Source organism: Scleropages formosus, chromosome 7 (assembly GCF_900964775.1).
Source record: "Scleropages formosus chromosome 7, fSclFor1.1, whole genome shotgun sequence".
NCBI lineage: Eukaryota > Metazoa > Chordata > Actinopteri > Osteoglossiformes > Osteoglossidae > Scleropages > Scleropages formosus.
This window is the reverse complement of record NC_041812.1, coordinates 30,108,346-30,131,832: the sequence shown is the minus strand read 5'-3', so window position 1 is coordinate 30,131,832 and position 23,487 is coordinate 30,108,346. Positions and strand designations below refer to the sequence as shown.

General features: G+C 47.5%; 1 protein-coding gene and 1 non-coding gene across 4 annotated transcripts; one reads left to right on the top strand and one right to left on the bottom strand.

Moving 5' to 3' along the window:
* The first annotated feature begins 1,242 nt into the window (after positions 1–1,242).
* On the top strand, positions 1,243–11,111 carry LOC108929034 (myocardial zonula adherens protein-like). 3 transcript variants are annotated; one of them, XM_018743323.2, is made up of 14 exons: positions 1,243–1,361; positions 2,534–2,620; positions 5,001–5,087; positions 5,547–5,714; positions 6,180–6,272; positions 6,384–6,419; positions 6,679–6,831; positions 7,214–7,339; positions 8,089–8,217; positions 8,371–8,465; positions 8,813–8,918; positions 9,666–9,749; positions 9,955–10,055; positions 10,156–11,111. In XM_018743323.2, the coding sequence occupies exons 1-14, from the start codon at positions 1,293–1,295 to the stop codon at positions 10,262–10,264; spliced, it is 1,443 nt and encodes a 480-aa protein (XP_018598839.2). In that variant the 5' UTR covers positions 1,243–1,292; the 3' UTR covers positions 10,265–11,111. The 3 variants fall into 3 exon arrangements, with proteins under 3 accessions (XP_018598839.2, XP_018598837.2, XP_018598840.2); XM_018743321.2 differs by having other exon boundaries at positions 4,998–5,087; XM_018743324.2 differs by lacking the exon at positions 5,001–5,087.
* Positions 11,112–22,801: 11,690 nt separating this feature from the next.
* On the bottom strand, positions 22,802–22,883 carry trnas-gcu (transfer RNA serine (anticodon GCU)). The gene has a single exon. It is a non-coding gene; the product is annotated as a tRNA-Ser (tRNA).
* Positions 22,884–23,487: the final 604 nt, after the last annotated feature.

Sequence of the window (23,487 nt, the reverse complement as noted above, 5' to 3'; positions counted from 1 at the left end):
CTCTTCGCCCTGTTTATAGTCAGATGTGGCCAAAATCATGCTCATGAAACAATCACACATTTTCGTCTGCATGTCCTGCAGGCTTGCATTTCTCGGTGTCTTGATGCCATTCGGGACGATAGTTCTCCATTGTGCTCTTGGGCCCCCATACAGCTACCTGGGGTGGGTGTGTCCTCATCAAGAATGCAGCCCTGCGTCCTGTCTGTCTCTCTGGCATGTGCCCCGTCCTGTTTTTCTCACACGGTTCCGGCCCCGACATCCACGTCCCCGCTGGAGCGAACGAGAGCGAACGAAACCCTGCTGTGCGTGACACATTCCTGCTGCGCTCGCAAATAGCGCGACACCCACTCAGCGTCGAGTGGGAGCCCAGTGCGACTCGAGACAACGCACTCCTTGTCACAGAAGACTCCGCAGCGCTCCTGCGGCCGCACTCTGAGAGCTCCTGAGCCGTCTTCGCTTTTTCGAACCCTTTCCCTGTGTTTAGCGAGTGAAAGAACATGGTCACGACGGCACGGTGACAGCGACCTTACGGAGGTCACGAACAACGCGGGAGGAGAGGCAAATCGCTCGGGAGTAAATGTGGTACCTGGTAGTGTAGTGGCTGGAGCGACTGCCTTTGGACCCAAAGGTCACAGTTTGAATTCCACCTCTAGCTGTAGTACCCTGGAACATGGTACTTACCCTACACCGTTCCAGTAAAGTCACCCAGCCATGGAAACGGGTAAATAAGTGTGGCTCGTTTAACGGCGTGAGTCGCTTTCTCAGAAAGTGTTGAGTCAATGTTAATGAGTGCCACCCCTTGCTGTTTCACTGGCTGAGCCAACCTGCCATGAGGTGACCTTTGAACTCGGGCTGCAATCTGTCCCTCAGCTGATGCATCTCACACCAGCCTCGCCTCCTGCCGGGTGCGAGAGCCCTTTGGCAGCCATGGGCGCCCGTGCGGATTCCCCATCACGGAGCTGAAACGCAGCCCAACAGGTGCGTCGAGTGGAACAGGGCCCAGCGACGCTTCCCGATTGTCTGGTTACGGCCCGGGTGTGGCGCCACCGGAGGGTGTCACGGTCAAGGTGCCTCGAGTCGCAGGGTGGCACCGGAATTCAGGAGCTGCGGAGTGCCAGGGTGGGTGTTACGCTGTTGTGTATCGGCGGGGGGAGGGATCCTGCTGCGTAGCTCTCACGACTGAGAGATCTCCCTCCCCCTCGGTCCCTCCCTCCCGCTCGACAGCCTGAGCATGTGTGTGTGTTCCAGGTAGAGCAAAACAGACCAGAGCCGCCGTGCCTCTCGGAGCAGCCATGCTGAGCTACGGCTCCCGCTGGAGCACGGTCACCACGACCACCGAAACCCAGGACAGGTCCAGAGAGGTAGGAGACCCCCTGGGGTGGGGTGGAGGAGGCATTGATGCGGGAATGCTGTGGTGCGTTTGTGTGTTTGTTTACCAGTTTATTACCATGATGTGGCCGTTCTGAGAGCCGAGGAGCTCAGAGGCAGAGCCCCCCGCACGTGGTGTCATTGGACAGATGGTTAAAGGTTCCCTCTTAGCCAATGTGTGAGAGAGAGAGAGAGAGACGTCCGAAAACTGTTTCTGTGAACTGCAGTGGACTGATACTGTGTCACACAACCTGGTCTCGTAGTTTGACATTAAGCAAAGTTCTGTGTGTTTCGTCAGAGGGTTTTGCTTGTGTCCCAGACTGAGAAGTGGACGTCCGGGAACAGCTAGGCTGGCGAGAGCTGCTGGACACTCACCCCCAGTGAGGGCTTGTGTTAGCAGTGCGCACACACACACACACACACACACACACACACACAAAAGCCTCAGGGTGTGTTATCGGTTGTGATCACCTCGTCACTTAATGCAACGTGTCTGTGGTTGCAGTTTTCTTTTTTCCAGAAAAATCCAGCAATCAGAGTCATGCCTATATTTTTTTTCATGTGAAGAAAGTGTTTTAATATCTGAAATTTTCCAAACAATAGTATTACTCTTTGGTTTGCTGCACTGTCCAGTTTTTTATTCTGTTATAATTCAGAAGGGATGGTTTTTGCGCAAAGTTAAACGCGAGGGTTTATTACCACTGCTGGACACAATCATTTTTTATCTTGATCATCTGCCAATGAGGCTTATTGTCTCACTGGTGTAGAACAAACAGTGAACTGAACAATGCTGGAGGTGGGGGGGCGTGAAGAGTACATGTGCCACATGTTCTTGTGTATTTCAGAACCCCAAATACACATGTGCACCAGATGGTTCAATTTCCCATGAACACTTGCTTTGGCTTTTGGCGTAGAGATCCCTTGAAGGGGTCGACAGGTCAAACTTTTATTGGCTGATGTACGTAAGACCTTGAATGTCCAGGGAAAGTAGAAGCAAATGGGAAGAAGGGTCCAGGTCGATATCTCACATCACTGAATGTCGTCATCATCATCGCTCTTTCTCTTAGAAATTACCGGCACATTGAATTTTTGTGCCATGAAGCAGAGCACGGGTTCACTTCGATTTCTGAAGGTTTTCTCAAGGCTTTTTTTCCCGTGTGTCCAGAGGAGAGTCCGTCGCATGCGACTGACCCTGAATCCCAGCGAGAGCTCCGGCAAACAGGACGACACTCGGAGAAGTGGCACCGACACAGTAAGTCCATACAGACACACACACACACACACACACACACACACACACACACACATGCATACTGTAAGTGGTGTTTCAGCCACGAAGGGATGCAAAAAAACTCATGTATATCAGTTATATCAGTTTGGGTCACAGTCAAAGTGTCTAGAGCTGTGTATATATATAATATATTATTTATTTTCTTTATATAGATATATATATAAAACCATGACTGACACAAGTCATACCCACAAACAAACATTTCTTACTATGTTTCACACCATGAAACCCCAGCCTTTCCACATCGTAAGCCTGGGTCTCTACCTGCTACTAGTCGTCCTCTGCTGCGGGTTCGACTCTCTCTCCACGATAGGCAGGCAGCGCGCCAAGACATTCCAGCGGAGGCACTGCTGAGGAGAAAATGAATATAAAGTAAACACTGCAGAGAAATTTCTATAAAAGACTGAGATGGAAATTGCGATAACAAGGTACATCAGCTCTGTACGGAGATTTAAAAATAGTTGCAGCTGCCAAGAGCAGAAAGTGAACTAAGGTGAACGGAGCTATCGGTGTCTGTGATGCCTGCTGTAGTGCGGGGGCTGTTACATGTCACACACTGGGTTTCAGTGCTGCTCCGTGGCCCTGGCAGGGGTCAACGGCTCGAGGCTCATGGTTATCGGTCTGCAAAAGCCTTGAGTACCACGTTCTTATACACTCCTCCGTCCTCACTCTAATCTCCTACGCAAATAAGGAGCAGAGTAACTCACAGTGTTAAAGTACTTGTAATTATTCACCAATTTATATGGCTGGGTAACTTTACTGGAGCAGTTTAGGGTGAATACCTTGCTCCAGGGTACTACAGCTAGAGGTGAGAATCAAACCTGTGACCCTTGGGTCCGAAGGCAGCAGCTCAAGCCCCTGTCCTACTCTCACCACGATGGTGTGTAATGTGGCACCGGAGTAGCGCAGGACATGGACACACACCTCTTTTCAGTGACACGCACGTTGACAGGCGAGCTCTGGAAAACGGGGGGAACAAAAACGCTTTGTTTCCACGACAGCAGGCGAACGGGACACATCTGGAGACGGGAGGTGGCAGAGAGAAAGGGACTGACTGCAGGATACGCTGTATTGAGAGCAGGAGGTTCCACCACACGCGTCACAGCGGCCCGGCAGAGGAGTGTGCGAGTGTGTGTGCGTGCGCATGACTCTTACACTGTGACGTTGCGACAGGTAGAAGTTGACGCACATTCAGCAGCAAGGCCGGATTCTCAGAAAGGGTGTGACCGCAGCTTCGGAACTCCCGAATGACACAGGTCGGAACCCGGCGCTTAGTCGTCCGTTCGCGGAGCAGGAAAGCGTCGCTGTGGAGCGGAACTGAAGCCAGAGTTGTGCCGTTGTACCTTAAAGCGACACCGTTGAAGAAAAACAGCACCTGAACCTGAAGGGAGCGCCGGCATTGGTGCCCTCGGGCCTAGCGAGACAGCTGGCGAAGGACGCTGCTGCAGTGGGGGGTGTGACCGCTAAGCTAATGAATGAATAATGAATAATAATGAATAATGTAACGGGTTCGAGGGAGCGCCCGTGTCGGCGCCCTTCAGGGAAGTCCTTCAGGGTCTGCAGCTTTGTCCAGCACTCCATGGATCCAGTGTTGGGATTTAGAGTTTGGAAACGTGGAAAAGTTGGCAGGGAAGAGGCCCGGTCAGCCAATGATTGACGGTTGGACAAAATAACTCCCTCATGCCAGGAGCTGTCCTCTTTCAGGTCCTCGCTCCCTTCTAGGTGGCCGTGTGGGAGCCGAGGGATGATGAGAACGTGCTGAACCTGCGCTCCTTGTTGAAGGTGCTTTGAATGTCACTGCGCTGGGTTCACCTCGGCTGAGACAACGTGGTAAAAACTGAGTGACCCCACGTCCGGGAGGCACGTTTCCTGGGTGTTACGATATGTTACATTTAGTCATTTAACAGACGCTTTCCTCCAAAGTGACGTCCATCTCGCAGAAAACTACAGTGCGGTGTTCCGGCCACGGTCGCCTCGATCTGCTCTCTGCGTCAGCAGTACCGAAGGAGAGGATGGCGTGGACGCTGCGTGTTCCCGTGCTTTGGGTTAAAGAAAGCGGCTTCTTTTAATGTTGGCCAGTTGGGTAGTGGGGATGTAACGTGACCACTTTTCCAGCTTTGGAGGCTGAGAACGCATGGGGATCATTGATCACGCTTCCCCAGAAGTCTGGTGGCCTCTCAGAATCCAGCTCGCGTCGAAAAACCCGAATGTTTGCATCGCGCGACTTGGGAAGAGGAATTCGAGTGGACTGAGCACAGCTTTAAAGTGGTTCACGCTTACACGTTAACGCCATCCATCAGCAACGGTGCGTGTGTGTGTGTGCGTGTGTGCACCTCAGCAGGGCCAGACAAGCTCCAGCATCTCCAAGAAGAAGATTAGCGGCTATGCCCAGCGAGAGAGGCCGGTGGGGGCGGAGCTACCTGCAGAGGTAGGAACCACCGCTTGCCTTTACCCACATCCTTGGGCTGTTACGAGTCTCTTGGGCTTTGTATATCGCACTTCTTCAGGCCACCTGAAATCTTCCTCAGGCCCAAGAGGTCAAACCTTAACTTGTAACAAATCCTTTCTCTTCATTTTTGATGGATCGGCGTATATGCCCTGTTTTACTATAGCACATGTAGCAAGAGCAGTATGTGGTTCTGAAGGACTTTGGTGCTCAGTATAGAGCAGAAGCTCATTCAGCAGAGCACGCAAGCACAGGGCTGCAACCCATCCTGGACGTTGTTCTTTAACGCTCCTACTTCTCGGCTTTAGCCTTGGCACTAACGGCTGAATGCACACACACACACACACACACACACACACACACACACAGGTCAGAACACAGGTGCACACTAACATGCCCCATTACTCTGAAACCCAATCTGGTTCATGTGGTGTCCCGCAGCACCGGTCCGATACAACAAATGGGACTGTGGAGCCTTCGCCAGCGCCGGAGCCTGGGCCCAAAGTGTACGCAGTGGTGCAGAGGACGGGCAGCGACAGCCAGCGGGAGGTGATGGCGTACGAGTGGTCCGTCAGCCACCTGAGGGACGAGATGGACTACATCAGGGAGGTGAGGTCTGGGGGCAAATGAGACACGTTCCCTGGGGACGGGAAAGCAGGGAGGGTCCTGTTGGGGCCGATGTGTCTGTCTCTACTGTCTGATGCCTTCAGCTCTGTGGGTCTCAAACTTGGTCACCTGAGCTTCTCTTGAACCAGCTTCTCTCCATCATGACCTTCAACACGCAGAATAACAGTAGGCCCAGAACAGCATGAACCCCACCCACAGCGACCCCATCGCCTTGCTTTCCGCTCAACACTGTCTCCTTTAGCATATTAGGACTGAGGCAGGTGCCGTTTCACTTTAACCACTCCACTCCCACAGGGCTGTACGCGTCCATCTGAGGAGGACTCCTGTTTTCTTTGCCCTTATGTGACCTTAAGGGCCTCTTCTACAAAACAAAGAGGCTTCTGGCACAACCTTGCATTTTAGGGAAAGAAGTTGTTCAACACTGGCCTTGTAGTCTCCGTCTCACAGGTGCGGCAGTCCCTGGAGATGGTGAGGGAGAGGATGTACGGTCAGTTTGACGGGATGCAGCAGTCGATGCAGAAACTGTCGCAGCAGATGAGGGTGAGAAGCCAAGTTGAAATGGGGGCCACCGTTCCCATTGCGTCTCATGATTAACATTTAGGGATGCAAAACCAGTTTCCTCATGGGATCTCTCTCCCTCCCTCTTGACAGAGCACCAACTCCAGGAAGTGGAACCTAAAAGTTGAGGTGAGGGTACCGATCGCAGTTTTGCACCTCTTTCGCCATGTGACCTGCAGGTAGACGGTGCTGTCGCCACTCATTGGGAAGGGACTGTGGTTCTCACCCTGAACGCTCCCTTGAGATTCCACCTCCAGCTGCCACAGCTGTGCTATCAAATCCATTCCGAAAACAGGAATTACTGCTTTACATGGAGCCTCTGTTAACCTCCTCGAGTATTATTAACTGATGTCTTGGTGCTTTTTTGCCTGGGAACGATCCGCTGCAGAAGCCCCTGGCAGATCAGCCCACGGATCGCGCAGAAACCCAGAGCCAGGTGAGAGCTCTGCAGAGCTCTTTCGAGCAGGCGGAGCAGAGGTTGAAGGACATGGAAAAGCAGCTGGCCACAGCTCGTGAGGAAAACCGCGCTCTCCGACTGCAGGTACTGCGCGCACATCCCTCATCGGATCCGCGACGGGGAAAAGGCCGCTCTTACAGGCGCACATCTGCGGGGGCAGCAGGGAGCTAGTTGGCGTTGAAAATTGTTTTAGAAACGCCCGGCTGTGGACAGTGGTTCACTTTTAAGTTAAAATTAATTTCTTAATTTATTAACCGCAAGTTCTATGAGGAACGGAAGCGAAAATGTGCAATTTACATTTAAAAAGGATTATTTTAGCAACTAATAAGTCTCGGATCGGGACTACAGAGACAATGTTTTATGAAGGAGCGAGCAGGTGGTCTTACCGTTTACCTGAGATTGGAAAATATGAACAGGGAGAAGGACAGCATGACTTCTTGGTGTTGACTTTGTGTCCCTGTACTAGGTGGAGTCCTCCCAGGAAGCCAACTCCCAAGCCCTGCGTGACCTGACCCAAAGCCTTCAGGCCCAGTTTGAGGCTCTACTACATGAGGAGCAGCAGAAGTACGGGGAGGAGATCAAGGCTCTCCAGGTACACCAGCATCTTTAGTCTCCTGATTGTATCACGTATGGTTTCCACAGGGCAGCAGGGCACTTTGTGTCACAGGTAGCCGTGGTAACCCGACCTTCAGGGAGCAGCAGCATCTTATCTGCACCATGCAAACTTAATATGTTAAAAAGCAAGTATGTTTTCAATGACCCACGTGCATTTGCCAGGTGGAGAACTGCTGCTGTGTATGTAAGTCACATCTGCCAAATGAATAAGTGTAAATATAAGAACACATTAAAGTGCTTTGCTTGCAGCTCTCTAAAGACTCTGATAAGATCCTGCACAGTGTAAACTGCTCCGGGTGAGAGAATCACACACACACACACACACTTTCTGAACCGCTTGTCCCATACGGGGTCGTGGGGAGTCAGAGCCTAACCCGGCAACATAGGGCGTAAGGCTGGAGGGGGAGGAGACACACCCAGGAGGGGACGCCAGTCCATCACAAGGCACCCCAAGCGGGACTCGAACCCCAGACCCATCAGAGAGCAGGAGGAGGTCCAACCCACTGCGCCACCACGCCCCCCATGAGAAAATCTGTCATGTAAAAATAGTGTAAATAGATATTGCTGTAAAATGGTAGCCTTTGATGTGGACAAATAGGCTTTGTGACCTTTGGATGGACAGGTGAATCCCTCTAAGGGTCATATGTAGGACTTGCATCAACAATTGCTTTTATGTTTATATTCATAGAAGGATAAATGCATTAAGTGTGCTTTTTTTGATGCCAGACACATCTGGATGAGTGCATGTGGAAAATTGAAGAGGCTGAGAAGAAAGCCAAGGTGGCAGAAGCCCAGATTGCAGAGAAAGACGAGAGAATCGGTGAAGTGGAACGTCTGCTCAGCTGCATGGTCCAGGTAAGAAACGAGGAGTCCCGTTACAAACTTGAGAACTTGAAGCATAACTTTACTGCCCAGGACATTCAAGTATGTGCCCTGGCTGAAAGGTCCCAGGGGCCATCAGCATCACTTGCTTCAGGGTCCTTGACCGAGAGCACCTTGTTCGTACAGGAGAAGAGCCAGCTGGAGCAGAAACTGCACGAGTGTGAGCAGCTCCTGTGCCGACTGCGTCGTGCAGATCATGCGGACACTGCTGCAGTCCTCAGGTAAACAGCACGGGACTGGAAATTGGTGTCACATTTTACTTTTATTTTACATAATTTCCTTCCTAAAAACATGGTTTTATTCGGAGCAGCTATTATAACTGGAAGCTTATAAGTTTACAGGTATGCTGTTAATACCCGTGTTATTATACGGGTAGAGTTTCAGGTTAAATAGCAGGTGCAAATAGCATTCCTGCCTTTCTATATATTCCTGTATAATTGTGTATCTCATGTTGTTAAAAGCTTCAGTCCGCCTCCTGATACATGACTGGTATCAGTGCTGTTGGATCCTGGGCTCTGGAGTCTCCACCTTGGCTGCGATTGTCCTTCATTGTCTGGTTACCCCTTAGGTCCCAGCAGTTGGCGCAGGAAGCAGCAGATTTGAAGGATCGAATCAAGCACTTGAACGACATGGTGTTCAGTCAGCAGAAGAAGGTTAAGGGTTTGATCAAGGAGGTATGGAGAGAAGACCTTCGCACACACACGCACACACACACACACAAATTAATGGAAAATATGCAGATGACAGAACATTCCTGTGTCATTTTGCATTGTAAGCTCTAGACCAGTCAGGCTGGAAATTAAAGTGATGTCCATCCATCCAAATTCAATAAGCGTATGAACGAGATGGCAGGGGTCCGGGGTTGGGGGAGACGTCACCCTGGCGGCTCGGCATCACAGGGTAGCTACACACACAGTCATTCACACACTAAGGGCAATTCTGTTTCACCGGTTCACCTGAATGGCATGTCTTTGGACAGTAGGAGGAAACCAGAGCACCCGGAGTAAACCCATGCATATACGGGGAGAACACGCAAAGTCTACACAGACTGAGTGGGGATCAAACCCACATTCTCTCACACCACCCAGGCACTGTGAAGCAGTGCCCCCCTAAACTGATGTCACATCTTTCAAGTAACAGCATGCAGGTCCTCTTTAGGACATGACTTTAGAAGCACACGTTAAGGAGGAAGATCAATCAGTACAATATGATGATAATTGTAATACAGCATGAAAGTATTTGCCCTGGCAGATCATAACTGGAGACATGAGCGCTGGCCACTTGCCGGAACACTATGGGATAAGTGTGTAGCTCAGGCATAACGCAGCAGGATTTCAATCGGGATTTAAACCCAGAGCCCTCTAGCAGCTGCTTACTTCAACTTCACTTCGCCCTATTTTTTATGCTGTTGGGAACTCCAGGTTGATGCATTAAAAGCCAAAGTGGCGCAGAAGGACGTGTACATTACAGAGCTGCTGGACAGAATTGCCATCGTGGAGTGTGAGGTAAGGTTTGTGTTGATGTATTAGTGCATCTCAGCTCTTTGGCATCCTTTGGCTTTCACATTCTGGGCACGTGTGATGGCAGGACATGCAATAATAAATCCCTTTACATAAGAGACACCTTATGTCATCGTGCAACGAAATAGGCTTACGCTTACGAAAATGTTCGGATTCTCAACTTTTAGCTTCGACTGTTTCTTTTTTGTAGAACAATGAACTGGAGGACAAGCTGAACTATTTCTTGTCGATGCAGAACGTGACTAACAGTACAGCGCCTACTAGAGACGTTGGATGCGATCCCCCCTTCAGGTAGAGATCAGTGTCACGACAATCCCAGTAGCATCGAAAACCTCTTTTCATACTTCCTCCATAATGTGCTTTCTGAAGATATCCTCTTTCACTCCCATAGTGCTGAAATGCATCTACAAGAAGAATGGGAGCCGAGGCCAGTCAAGAGCCGTCCATCACTGCCAAGCAGAGTGGATTCCGGTGAACTCAAGTACACCGGGCTGCAGTAGAGTGCAGGCTGACTGTCCAGTGTCTCCAGGGGGAGTATAATAGCAACTTGTCCAACACAGTCAACCTCTGAAGCCCTCGCTCCAGCCCAGTCTGGCTCAGCCTTCTCGAACACAGAAAAGCATTGAGTGGCACAGAGCGTCTCAGTCCCCTCATCCCCTGAACATTCTAGTAGTTCCCAACGGGATCCATAGCCCAGGTCTACGGCCTCAAGAATATAAAGGTCATGCATGAAGCTCGTGTAAATATCTGCAAGAATTAAGATGGAACAAAGCATGATTTGAATGGGTTCATGATGCTCCTGAATGGAGCTGGAGGAAGTAAGTCTGCTGTCACACCCCAGTGCTCCACAAAGGTCTTTACCTGCATCCTTCTGGGATGGTAAAACATTTAGGGGCTTAAATATGTTAGATACTTTATTCACCCTGTACAGCACTCAAGAGCAGTGAAAAGGATAGGTTACTACTACACTGTATGTTGCATGTTCTTGTTTTTTTTGTATTTGTTAAAAATAACATATTGATAATGTATCATATTTTTAGGAAATTTGAATAGTTATACTTTTGTTCAAGTTTATATTGGCATTTTAGATGAGAAATGTTGTATAAATTATCCCAGGACAGATTAGCCTAATATTTTATTGCTCCGATTATTTCCAAATCTTACGTTTTTTTTCATTATTTTACTTTTTAACTAATGTTCGGCACTCTCATACAGTGTAGTGTGAGCTCACTATTTTCTTCCGACAGTGAAAAATGTGCCATGGTAGTTTTATTATGAAAGATGACCGTTTCCTTTTTGACTCGGAAATGTAATAATTTATTTTAAAGACACTTTAATGCCACAATTACATGCTATTTGGTTGATCTGAAATACACACACACACACACACACATTTTCAGAACCGCTTGTCCCTTACGGGGTCACGGGGAACCGGAGCCTACCCGGCAACACAGGGCGTAAGGCCGGAGGGGGAAGGGGACACACCCAGGATGGGACGCCAGTCCGCCGCAAGGCACCCCAAGCGGGACTTGAACCCCAGACCCACCGGAGAGCAGGACTGCGGTCCAACCCACTGCGCCACCGCACCCCCTTTGATCTGAAATATTAAAACATATTTCAGGGAAAGCCATTAAGTAATAATCCATTAACCTTTAACAATTATTTTTGGAGTAATAGTTGAATTCTGGGTCTGGGGTTCGAGTCCTGCTTGGGGTGCCTTGCCATGGACTGGCGTCCCATCCTGGGTGTGTCCCCTCCTGCTTTGGCCCTGCGACCTGTGTTGGCGGGTTAGGGTCTGGCCCACTGCGACCCCCCTTGGGACAAGCAGTTTCAGACTGTGTGTGTGTGTGTGTGTGTGTGTGTGTGTGTGTGTGTAGTAGAATTCTCTCATGTGCCTCATATTGACATCTCATGAAATTCTCTTCTCTTTATAAAAAACAAAATAATCACATAATTTGTGGCAAATAGTGAAAAATTATATATTTTTTTGTGTTTTGTACATCTGGAACTTCAGCATTTGAATTTTCCTCAGATTCTTCTCAGTTCCCCTCACAGTTCTCAACACGTTGAGTGTATCATTCTCTGTTCTGTAGCTTTCTTGGAAATAAAAGAAAATCTTACTAGGTTTACACATCAAAGTTTTTAGACTCTTGTTATTTGCAAATTACAACAGTAAACTAAAAGACTTTCTGTTACTTTTCAAGAGCAACAAAAAGATTTTGTTCTAAAATGTTACCTACCTCGTTTCTTCTGATCTTCGGCCATATGTCTTGGACAGTTGGGTGAAGAGAGGGGCTGAGCTGTCAACTGATCACCACCTGGTGGTGAGTTGGATTCGATGGCGGGGGAAAAAGCTGGACAGACCTGGCAGGCCCAAACGCATAGTGAGGGTCTGTTGGGAACGTTTGGCGGAGGCCCCTGTCAGAGAGGTCTTCAACTCCCACCTCCGACAGAGTTTCAACCAGGTCCCGAGGGAGGTGGGGGACATTGAGTCTGAATGGACTATGTTCCACATCTCCATTGTCGGGGCGGCGGTTCGGAGCTGCGGCCATAAGGTCTCCGGCGCCTGTCGCGGCGGCAATCCCCGAACACGGTGGTGGACACCGGAGGTAAGGGATGCCGTCAAGCTGAAGAAGGAGTTCTATCGGGCCTGGTTGGCTCATGGGACTCCTGAAGCAGCTGACAGGTACTGACGGGCCAAACAGAACGCGGCTCTGGCAGTCGCCGCGACAAAAACTCGGGCTTGGGAGGAGTTCGGTGAGGCCATGGAGGAAGACTTTCGGTCGGCCTCAAAGAGATTCTGGCAAACCGTCCGGCGACTCAGAAGGGGGAAGCGGTGTTCCGCCAACACTGTTTACAGTGGAAGTGATGCGCTGCTGACCTCAACTGAGGATGTCCTCGGGCGGTGGAAGGAGTACTTTGACGATCTCCTCAATCCCTCCGACACGCCTTCCGTAGAGGAAGCTGAGGCCGGGGACTGGGAGGGGGACTCATCCTTTACCCTGGCTGAAGTTGCTGAGGTAGTCAAAAAACTCCTCGGTGGCAAGGCTCCGGAGGTGGATGAGATCCGCCCCGAGTTTCTCAAGTCTCTGGATGTTGTGGGGCTGTCTTGGCTGACACGCCTCTGTAGCATTGCGTGGAGCATGTTCCCGGTGCATGTTGGACTCCGCCAGGGCTGCCCTTTGTCACCGATTCTGTTCATTATCTTCATGGACAGAATTTCTAGGCGCAGCCAGGGAACGGAGGGCGTCTGTTCTGGTGGCCGCGGGATCTCGTCTCTGCTTTTTGCGGACGATGTGGTCCTTTTGGCTTCATCAAATCAAGACTTGCAGCGTGCACTGGGGAGGTTTGCAGCCGAGTGCGAAGCGGCAGGGGTGAGAATCAGCACCTCCAAATCCGAGGCCATGGTTCTCAGTCGGAAAAAGGTGGATTGCCCCCTCCGGGTTAGGGGGGAGTTGCTCCCTCAAGTGGAGGAGTTTAAGTATCTCGGGGTCTTCTTCACGAGTGAGGGAAAAATGGAGCGGCAGGTTGACGGACGGATCGGTGCGGCATCCGCAGTAATGCGGTCGTTGTACCGGTCTGTTGTGGTGAAGAAGGAGCTGAGTCGTAAGGTGAAGCTCTCAATTTACCGGTCAATCTACGTTCCTACCCTCACCTATGGTCATGAACTCTGGATCATGACCGAAAGAATGAGATCGTGGATACAAGCGGCAGAAATGAGTTTCCTCCGCAGGTTGCTGGGCGCACCCTTAGGGATAGGGTGAGGAGCTCAGTCACCCGGGAGGAGCTCGGAGTAGAGCCGCTACTCCTCCGCATCGAGAGGAGCCAGTTGAGGTGGCTCGGGCATCTGTTCCGGATGCCTCCTGGACGCCTCCCTGGGGAGGTGTTCCAGGCTTGTCCCACTGGGAGGAGGCCTCGGGGCAGACCCAGGACACGTTGGAGAGACTGTGTCTCCCGGCTGGCCTGGGAACGCCTTGGGGTTCCCCCAGAGGAACTGGAGGAGGTGTGTGGGGAGAGGGAAGTCTGGAGGACTCTGCTTGGACTGCTGCCCCCGCGACCCGGCCCCGGATAGCGGAGGAAGATGGAATGGAATGTTACCTACTGGGAACCGCATCTTTTACACACCGAAAAACCTTTTTTAATGTATTTCATTAGCTGAATATCAGTACAACAGTGATTGATCTCCAATCAGATCAGTGGTAGCTGAAATATCATAAGAGACATTACAGCACCCATAACTTTCAAAGCAATTAAATATTTTTTGTGTGCAAAACATGTTCATTATTATGTGCAAGATGTGTGATTGCACATATTTTACATGTAACACATGACGTTTATGTCAGTACTGGCAACTACTTTTGGCTGCTTTTGGTCACATGGAGGACAAAGTGAGAGCGAGACCCCAAAGAGGTGTTCTTTATGATATAAAGGGTAAAGGGGTCCGTGTCACCAAGTGCAATTTGGTTTGTGGGAAGAACATGTAAACTCTTCATGCCCGGAGCCACATTTAAACCACTGTTTAAACATGCAGCTCAGGTACTGTCAGGCACCACCGTCACTGCTGCACCACCGTGCACCACTGTACTAAAGCACAGTTGAACTACTTAACCGTCACCTAGCCAGGTATCATGTTGCAAATTTAGATATCTGCAGGTGTTCAATCTTTGTTTTTGCTGCTAATGAAATGTAGAAAAGTGCCAGTTAAACGTGACAATGTAGGAACTGCAGAATCACGGGATTTGAGCTCAGAAGGCTGGTGAAACTATCCAAGGGAGCATGGTATTGTATACCAGTTTCACAGCTTTGACAGCAACTTCTCCAGTTTTGAATAATAAGCACATTCAAGATGGACCTAGTATAGCAACACACCCCAGAGCAGTTTTCTTCCATTTCATCGAATTGTGTTACTCTTAGGACAAAAGACCTTTTTGGCTTGGGCTGATATTGTGGAGAACGTCACTGGACAAAGTCAACATCAGTGAGCTCAGGGTGAGCAGAACCCAAATGACTCTGAGAATCTCTATGGTGCCTGGCAATTACGACAAACAGAACCTCCAACACACACATAGTGAACTCCTGTCTTCAGGAGAACCACACACGTTGGACCAGGAGAGAAGTCAGTACCTTACAGGCCACAGTCCTAAACATTTTTAAAGAGTACATTTTAATTTTTTATATTCTAAGCTACTTACATTGATTTACCCATTTATAGAGCTGGATATTTTTACTGGAGTAATTCAAGGTAAGAACCTTGTTCAAGGGCATTACAGCAGCAAGTCAAACCCAGGTCATCCGATTGCGAGACAAAGGCTCTAACAAGCGCACGACCTGGTCCAGAAGTCTACAGCCATCAAGGAAGTGGAAGTATTTGAGTACCTAAAAGCAGTAGAGAGTACAGAAGGTCTGAACACTGGGTAATGTAATACTAAAGGACTTCCAGTAAATGTTGCCTGTGGTTTGATTTGAGCATCTGGAGTAGATTTTCATTGTGTTTCCCTGGAGTACCACAATGTAATGGGATGGCATCTGACAGAGATGACAGATTGTGAGCGAAGCCCTCAGCCCTGCCTTATAGGTAAGGGTGGCCAACATCAACACGCCAGAGGAATACAAGTTCCTCTTGCTCTTTCTCTCTCTTTCCCTCAATTCGTCACATAACAACTTTTATTACGACTCTGGAATTTTAATCTGATCTAGTGGGAAAACTTCAAAGATATGGGCGGGAAGAGTGCTCGGGGTGGAAGGAAGTTAGAGAGAACTGAAGATGGTAGAACTCAGCTCTTGATGCTCTTCGATAACCCTTTGTAATTTTTACCTGGCATGGATGAGAATGCCTTTAAACAAACATCTGGATGACATGTTTAGACAGTTGGTCTGATACACTCCATACCCCTCTGTTCTTAATAATCCAACTGCTAATAATAAATATGTCATCAAGCTCTAAAAGGATGTTCCTTCTACCGCTATTAATTAACTCTCCTTTACTTACATAAAATGAAAGTTTTTTCACATGAGTATTGGATTGCTTAAGGTACAAGGACATCTGAATGCTAATTCAGTCAGTCAAGACTGAGCCACATGCTCTAAAGAATGGCTTCAAGTTCATTGTCTGAGATTTGGTCATACATTTTGCTAAGCACTTATCCCACACTAAAGAAGAATAACTCATTTTGAAGAGTTCACATGATGTGTTTAATTGAAGAACTGAGGGCTCATGTCCCACAAAGAACAGGACTGATCTTGGCAGGAGGGAGAAAACATAAAATGCAAAATAATGTACATTTTAATAGGCTAAATGAGTACAGAGAATATAAGTAAGGAGTATAGACTACATGCTAGACATTGCATTCTTAAGAGACATCAGGGGCGTATTTGGATCTATAGTTGGAATTCACTGGGGAGCCTTTCTCTAGAGCAAGGGATTGCCTTCTTTTGCTTTGTGTGCTTGGCCCAGGGTACACACACACTTTCAGAACCGCTTGTCCAATACAGGGTCAGGGGGAACCGGAGCCTAACCCAGCAACTCAGGGCATAGGGCTGGGAGGGGACACACCCAGGACAGGACACCAGTCCATCACAAGGCACCCCAAGTGGGACTTGAACCCTAGACCCACCAGAGAGTAGGACCTGGTCCAACCCACTGTGCTACCACACCTCTGGCCCAGGGTATGAATTTCTAATTATGGTATTCAATAAAATCTGTGAAAAAAGCATACTTCACCTAAGATAATTTTATTAAGACCTTAACCTTAAACATCTAGCTAGTGGCAACTCCTTGCTTCACAGATAACCACAGTCACCTGGCACTTTATTAAGTAGACCTGTGTCGCACCAAGCGGGACACTCTTATGTCTCCAGAACAGCATGTATTTTTTTCATTCTTTCTACCAACATTCCATCTCAAAGATGGACTCCTGGGTTGAGATGTGGGGACTGTGCAGAGCATTGTTGTAAGGTCAAGGCACTATCATGGTTGTGAAACCATCCTGAGATTATGTGCCCCTGTGACATGGCACATTGCCCTGGATGTATCAGTCTGAGAGAGGCCTGAATGACCATCAAGGGATGCACTTGGTCAGCAACAATGTGTTGATACATTGTGTCTTTCAGATGATGCTCAATTTGTAACACTCCTCACACATTACACTACCACCACCCCCATCAGTACATACCATTGACACAAGGCAGAATGGGTCCATGCATTCATTCTTTTAATGCCAGTTTGTCCAGTTTTGGTGACCTCATATCCACTGGAACCTTGTTTTCTTGTTCTGAGCTTGCAAAAGATAAACCCAACATTGTGTTCTGCTGCTGTAGTCCATCCATTTTAAGGCTTGATGATTTCTGCACTCTGGGACTTCTGTTTGCCACTGTTGTGCTGAGCTGTTATTCTTGTATTCTAAACCTTGTTATTTGCACCTGGCCATTTTCTTCTGAGCTTTCTCATTAACAAGGAGTTTCAGTCCATAGCAGTGCTGCTGTGATGCTGTTTTGAGTGAACCCTTGACAGTAACATGCAAAATCCCAGGAGTGTGACTGCTTCTGAAATGCTGAAACCAGTGCAGCTGGCACTGATGATCATGCCACATGCAGAGTTACTTAGATCACACATCTTGTCCATTCTAAAGTTCATTGGAACAGTAACTGTACCTCTTGAACTCGTATGAATGTTTTATGTGTCAAGTCACAGTCATGTTACTCACTAAGTGTGCAGACCATGTGGAGTTAACTTTTAAGTCAACAGGACTTTCCCTACCCTACCCTACCCTAGCCTACCCTACCCTACCTTACCCTGTCCTACCCTACCCTACCCTACCCTTCCCTATCTTTAATTATATTTAAAAAACCAGTTTAGTTTTACAAAACAGTGCCTGTCATCTGCAGTCACTGTGCTTATGCTGTCCACATACTGAAGGCCGCAGTAACACACACTAAAAAATAACGTGCATGCACCTTGGTTACTTCTGGTCTGGGAAGTGGAAACCCAACACAGTAAATGTGAATGAACACCAGATGGCAGCCTTGCTCCCTCCATCTTCACAATCACCATCCTTCTTTCCTTGTTGGTAAAGCTTTCAGAACATCACTTGAATCTAAAGACATTATTATTAGGTGATCATGGGTTTTGCCCCTCCAGATATGAAAGTGAATCTGTCAGTGATTTTTTTTGTGCTTCTGTGCTACATCCAAAGTTCACTGGTTTGGTAGGAATTGGTCAGAGAGAGTTGGGCTTGGTGGGATGAACAGATATTTGAAGCAGTTTTGATGAGATTGAAATGATACCCATGAGGACTGTTTTCTTGTGTTTTCAAGTGACATAACTCTGCAAAGTAAGAGATACTCAACGCTTTACTATGACTCTGCCTCAGCAGGAACAGCACCGGTTTCCCAAGCTGTACTCTAGTTTTCGTCCCCAGTTTTGCTGTCCAGCTGCAGTTGCTCACAGTATGTTTCTGGCCCTGTCCAGCAGATTTTACACTGGGTACAAGCGCTGTTTGTGTATTGTATTTTCATTTGTCTTTCAGCCTACTGCCTCTTTTACTGTGAGAGAAACAAAGACGCTTATTGCTTCCTCAGCAGGACAACAAAGTATTCACGTGTATGGGTGGATGTTGAGTTTCATTATGGCAAGAGTTTGGCGCTCTCAATACTAATACATTCCTATGCTCTTCACTCATTCTCACACATTTGAGCCACTCTTTTCTCAAATGCAAAATCCTCACCCACATTGTACTCATTGTTTAGGTAGTAAAATGTCTTAAAAGCGCAATGGCAACCATGTAACATTTGTTTACACAGGTCATGAATTTCATATCACATTATAAATTATTTTATTTTAAATTATAGTGCGTGTGAGTGACAGAGAGAGTGTGTGTGTTCCACTGATGTATGGATGAGTGACCCATTGTAAGTAGTGTATCTAGCAGTGTAAGTCACCTTGGTGAATAAGGTGTATGGACTGATAACACTACATAGAGTTCATTGGAAGTCGCTTTGGAGAAAAGCATCTGCTAAATAAACACACACACACACAGTCTGAACCACTTGTCCCATACAGGGTCACGGGGAGCCAGAGCCTAACCTGGCAATGCAGGGCGTAAGGCCGGAGGAGGAAGGGATACACCCAGGACAGGATGCCAGTCCGTCGCAAGGCACCCCCAGCAGGACTCGAACCCCAGACCCACCGGAGAACAGGACCTGGACAAACCCACTGCACCACCAAGCCCTCTCCCCATCTACTAAATAAATAAATGTAAATGTATTTTCTTTCTGGACTCACTCAACCCCTGGAAAAGCAGAAACCCTAGTCAAATAATGCATAAATTGTACTTCTGCCGAGATGTATGTTGCTTTGGACAAAAGCGTCTACTAAATGAATAAATGTAAATGTAAATGTAAATAAAATATGGACAAAACAGCAGAATGGGTGTTATTCATGGTTTCTTGTCTTTATTGCTCACTTCTCTGTCTAAAATGTGTCTTTTCTACTGGGCTGGGAATGAAACATCTTCTGGGTTGAAGCCTGATGCGAAAATTCTAAATGACCATGTTTTCAATAATTTCAGCAAAGGCTATAAAAGTCTGTGTGTGGGGTACCTTTGTCACCATTTTTTCCCTTCTGTAGAGCTTCTTTTCCAGGATATGACACATCTGTCAGTGCTGACATTCATTAACATACAACAGGTAGTCGAGTGGTTAGTCGAGTGGTAGTCCAAAGGTTGCTGGTTTGAATCTCACTTACTACTGTAATACTCTTGAGGAAGGTACTTACCTTCAATTGCTCCAGTAAAATTACTCAGCTGTACAAATGGGGAAATAATTATAAGCTGCTTTGGAGAAAAGCGTTAGATAACTATAAATATTTTTATCGATATAAATAATATTCCAAACCTTGTGAAATAACAATACCATGGGGTACATCACATGCTGAACTTTTGTTTTTCCCACATACAAATGTCACATATGAAAGCTTGTGACCTGGATACTCATGTAAAATATGCCCTTAAGCCCATTATTATACTGTTTATTCTGGCTTTATTCTGCTATTTATTATTCCTCTTTGTTTTGCAGTACTATGTCTTCTATATTTGTACATTGTATCACACTTGGGGAGTTGCTGAAATTTTCTTAAATTTTTTTGAATTGAATTGAACTGAATCATAGATTCATAATTGCTGACAACAAAGCAAAAGCTGTTTGGCATTCCGTTTTTCTGCCATCTGTCTTCACTTATCACTTTTGTTGTATATTTTGTGTAACATTTTAAGTACTTTCAATAAAAAAGTTCTCTGTCATTTTGGCAAAAACATTTTCAATGGTAATCTCTAAAATTACATTAAGTTAAGAATCATTACGTTATGTTATAATACAGTTCCAGTACATTCTTTGAGATTTCACTTTGATTTAAGATCCAGTGTGTGGACTAAAATCTGTCTGCTTTTAGTTTTTCACTTAAAAGAGACTGGCCTAATCCCTAAAAGAATTCATTATAAACTTCCTTAATGATGACTGATGTCCCTGAGTCAATTTACAGTACATTGCCCACTTACATTATATCCTCAGCTGCTAAATTTACTGCAGGCACAAATATGAGACAGATGGGTTCTGGCTTCAGAGGTGTCAGTTATCCAAAGCATGATGTGGCCATGGGACGTGGGCCCTTGTACAGATCTCAGTGTAGCTTGGACCCGATTCAGGTCAGGCCCACTCCCTCAGCTGATATTGTATCAAGATTGCAAAAAAAAAAAACAATGAAACACAACAAGAAAGCAGGGGAGGGAGTGACCCAGCTGGCCTCTGGGCTTGAGGTCCTGTGTGAATATTGTTTAATTCTGACACCTGCAAGCTATTTCCACCTGATTTACAATGGGGAGGACGCAGGCAAAGCAAAGAGGACTTGGTTGTCATGGGGTTTTAAGGTTGCGATTTGTGGTGGCAGTGGGTGTGTGGGGGGGATGTTTTCCTAGCAAATGACGAGGAAACTACAACTGCTGGATGCCAGGACATTTGATGTTGCTTGCCCTGTAACCGAAGAAGGGCTGCATCATTTACAACATGGGCAACATTAGTGAGGTGAACCATTATTAGGGCTGGAGCTACCGTTAGGGCTGGAACTATGGTTGTGGCAGGAGCTACCATTAGGGCTGGAGCTATGGTTGGGAAAAGAGATACAGTTAAGTTTGGAGCTTGGGTATGGACTGGAGCTATGGTTGGGGCAGGGAGCTATTGTTAGGGCTGGAGCTACTGTTGGGGTGGGAGCTCCAGTAAAGGTTGGAGCTTGGGTAAGGGCTGGAGCTGTGGTTGGGGCAGGAGCTAGGGTTAAGGGTGGAGCTAGGGTTAGGGCTAGAGCTAGGGTTAGGGCTAGAGCTAGGGCTAGGGCAGGAGTTAGGGTTGGGGCTGGAGCTAGGGTTAAAGTTGGAGCTAGGGTCAGGGCTGAAGCTAGGGTTAAGGTTGGAGCTAGGGTTAGGGCTGGAGCTTATGTTAAGGTTGGAGCAAGGGTTAGGCCTGGAACTATGGATACGGCAGGAGTTACTGTTAGGGCTGGAACTGTGGTTGGGGCAGGAGCTAGGGTTAAGGTTGGAGCTAGTGTTAGGGCTGGAGCTATGTTTGGGGCAGGAGCTATCACTATTGCTGGAGCTGTGGTTGGGGCAGGAGATAGGGTTAAGGTTGGAGCTAGGGTTAGGGCTGAAGCTAGGGTTAAGGTTGGAGCTAGGGTTAGGGCTGGAGCTTGGGTTAGGGCAGGAGCTGTGATTAAGGTTGGAGATAGGGTTATGGCTGGAGGTAGGGTTAAGGATGGAGCTAGGGTTAGGGCTGGATCTAGAGTTAGGGTTCAAGCTAGGGTTAGGATTGGAGCTAGGGTTAATGCAGGAGTTGGAGTAAGAGTTGGAGCTACGGATATAGTTAGAGCAAGGGTTAGGACTGAATTTAGGATTGAACCTAGGGTTAAGGATGGGAGCTAGGGTTAAGGCTGGAGGTAGGGTTTGTGTTGGAGGTAGTGTTAGGGTTGGAGGTCGGGTTAAGGCTGGAACTAGGGTTAGGACTGGAGCTATGGATGGGGCAGGAGCTAGGGTTAGGCCTAGAACTGGGGATAGGGCAGGAGCTACCATTAGAATGGAGCTATGGTTGGGGCAGGAGCAAGGGTTAATGTTAGAGCTAGGGTTAAAGATGGAGCTAGGGTTAGGGAAGGAGCTAGTGTTAGGGTTGGAACTATGGTTGTGTGCAGGAGTTAGCGTTAAAGTTGGAGCTGGGGTAAGGGCTGGAGCTGGGGTTAAGGTTGGGGCTAGGGTTAGGGCTAGTGCTAGGGTTAGGACTGGAGCGAGGGTTAGGGTAGGAGTTATCGTTGGGGCAGGAGCTATGATTAAGGTTGGAGCTAGGGTAAGGGCTGGAGCTAAGGTTTGGGAAGGAGCTAGGGTTACGGCAGGAGCTACCGTTAGGGCTGGAGCTATGGTTGGGGGATTCATTGTTATCATCGTCAGGTGCGAACCGTTCAAAGCAGAAGCTCTTTCTGTTGTCCTTTACCAGTCTTCCATATTTTCTACCTGAAATTGTGTAAATGTTTCACATTACAAAGGAATTTGTCAGAGAAACCAACAACTTCTTCAGAGATCCTGCTGGACTACGTTGACATGATTTACCTTCAGACTTTTCTAAAGCAGCATCACCTATCGGCAAATCCTAACATAAAGGTACAGTACATGATACAGAGATACTCAACAGAGAAAAGGGGAAAACAAATCAGCGCCACTGTCAGGGTAATGTGTGTGTGTGTGTGTGTTTTATGCTTTCTCTGGTACTGGCGATACTTTAAAGCACCATTACCATAACAATTGATCACACTTACATATCATGTTCTATTGTGAAGGCACAAACTGATGTGAGACTCATATCACATTGGAATTCGATATGCACCCACTAAGTATAAAACAAGCTGCTGTTTTTCTTATGCTGCTATGAGACCACAACTTTCCCTAGAAAGGGCCAGTGCTTCCACTTGGTATTTCAGAGACACCGAAGCTGACCTTGCAGTTGAGGGACAGCAATGAGAATGGGATTCAAACCCACACATGCAAAGCACAATGGATTAGCAGTCTATCACCTTAACCACTTGGCCATCTCATCACACAAGTCTGTAATGCCTTGCTTCCTTCATCCTCCAAGTGTCCCGTGCCTCTATCGACCGAGCTGCTGCAATGTCCCTTAATGTCTCTTAAATGTCAGGGGCTCAAAAGTCACTTTGTGCCCTCTCTTCTTTCTCAAGACCATTGCCACGCAAGTTTTCGTCCCGAAGACAATTAAGAGTCAACACTCCCATCTCTTTCAACTTCACCCTCAAGATCTGTTAACATTTGCATCCCAGTTCCTGCTGACACATGACAATGTCACGTATCACATTTAACAATTTTAAACAACTTGAAAACATTTCACCTTATCTCATTTAAGTAATTTGATGAGATTATCCTTCAAACTTTGTTAAAATAGGAGAATCTCTTAGCTCCTCTTAAGCAGCGATAACAAGCTGTTAAATAAGGTTAATGCTTTCAGTGAGACAAAGCATCGGAGACAGTATGCTCTTGCATTTTACAAGGTGCAGACACCAGCCAGATCAATGAATTATATTGAAAACTGTATCTCAGTCAAAACGAGCACAGAGAAATTAAGACTGAGTGTATGCATTCGCTAAAAAGCCGAATTCCATTTCTAAATCTTACCACAGCTTGGTAGC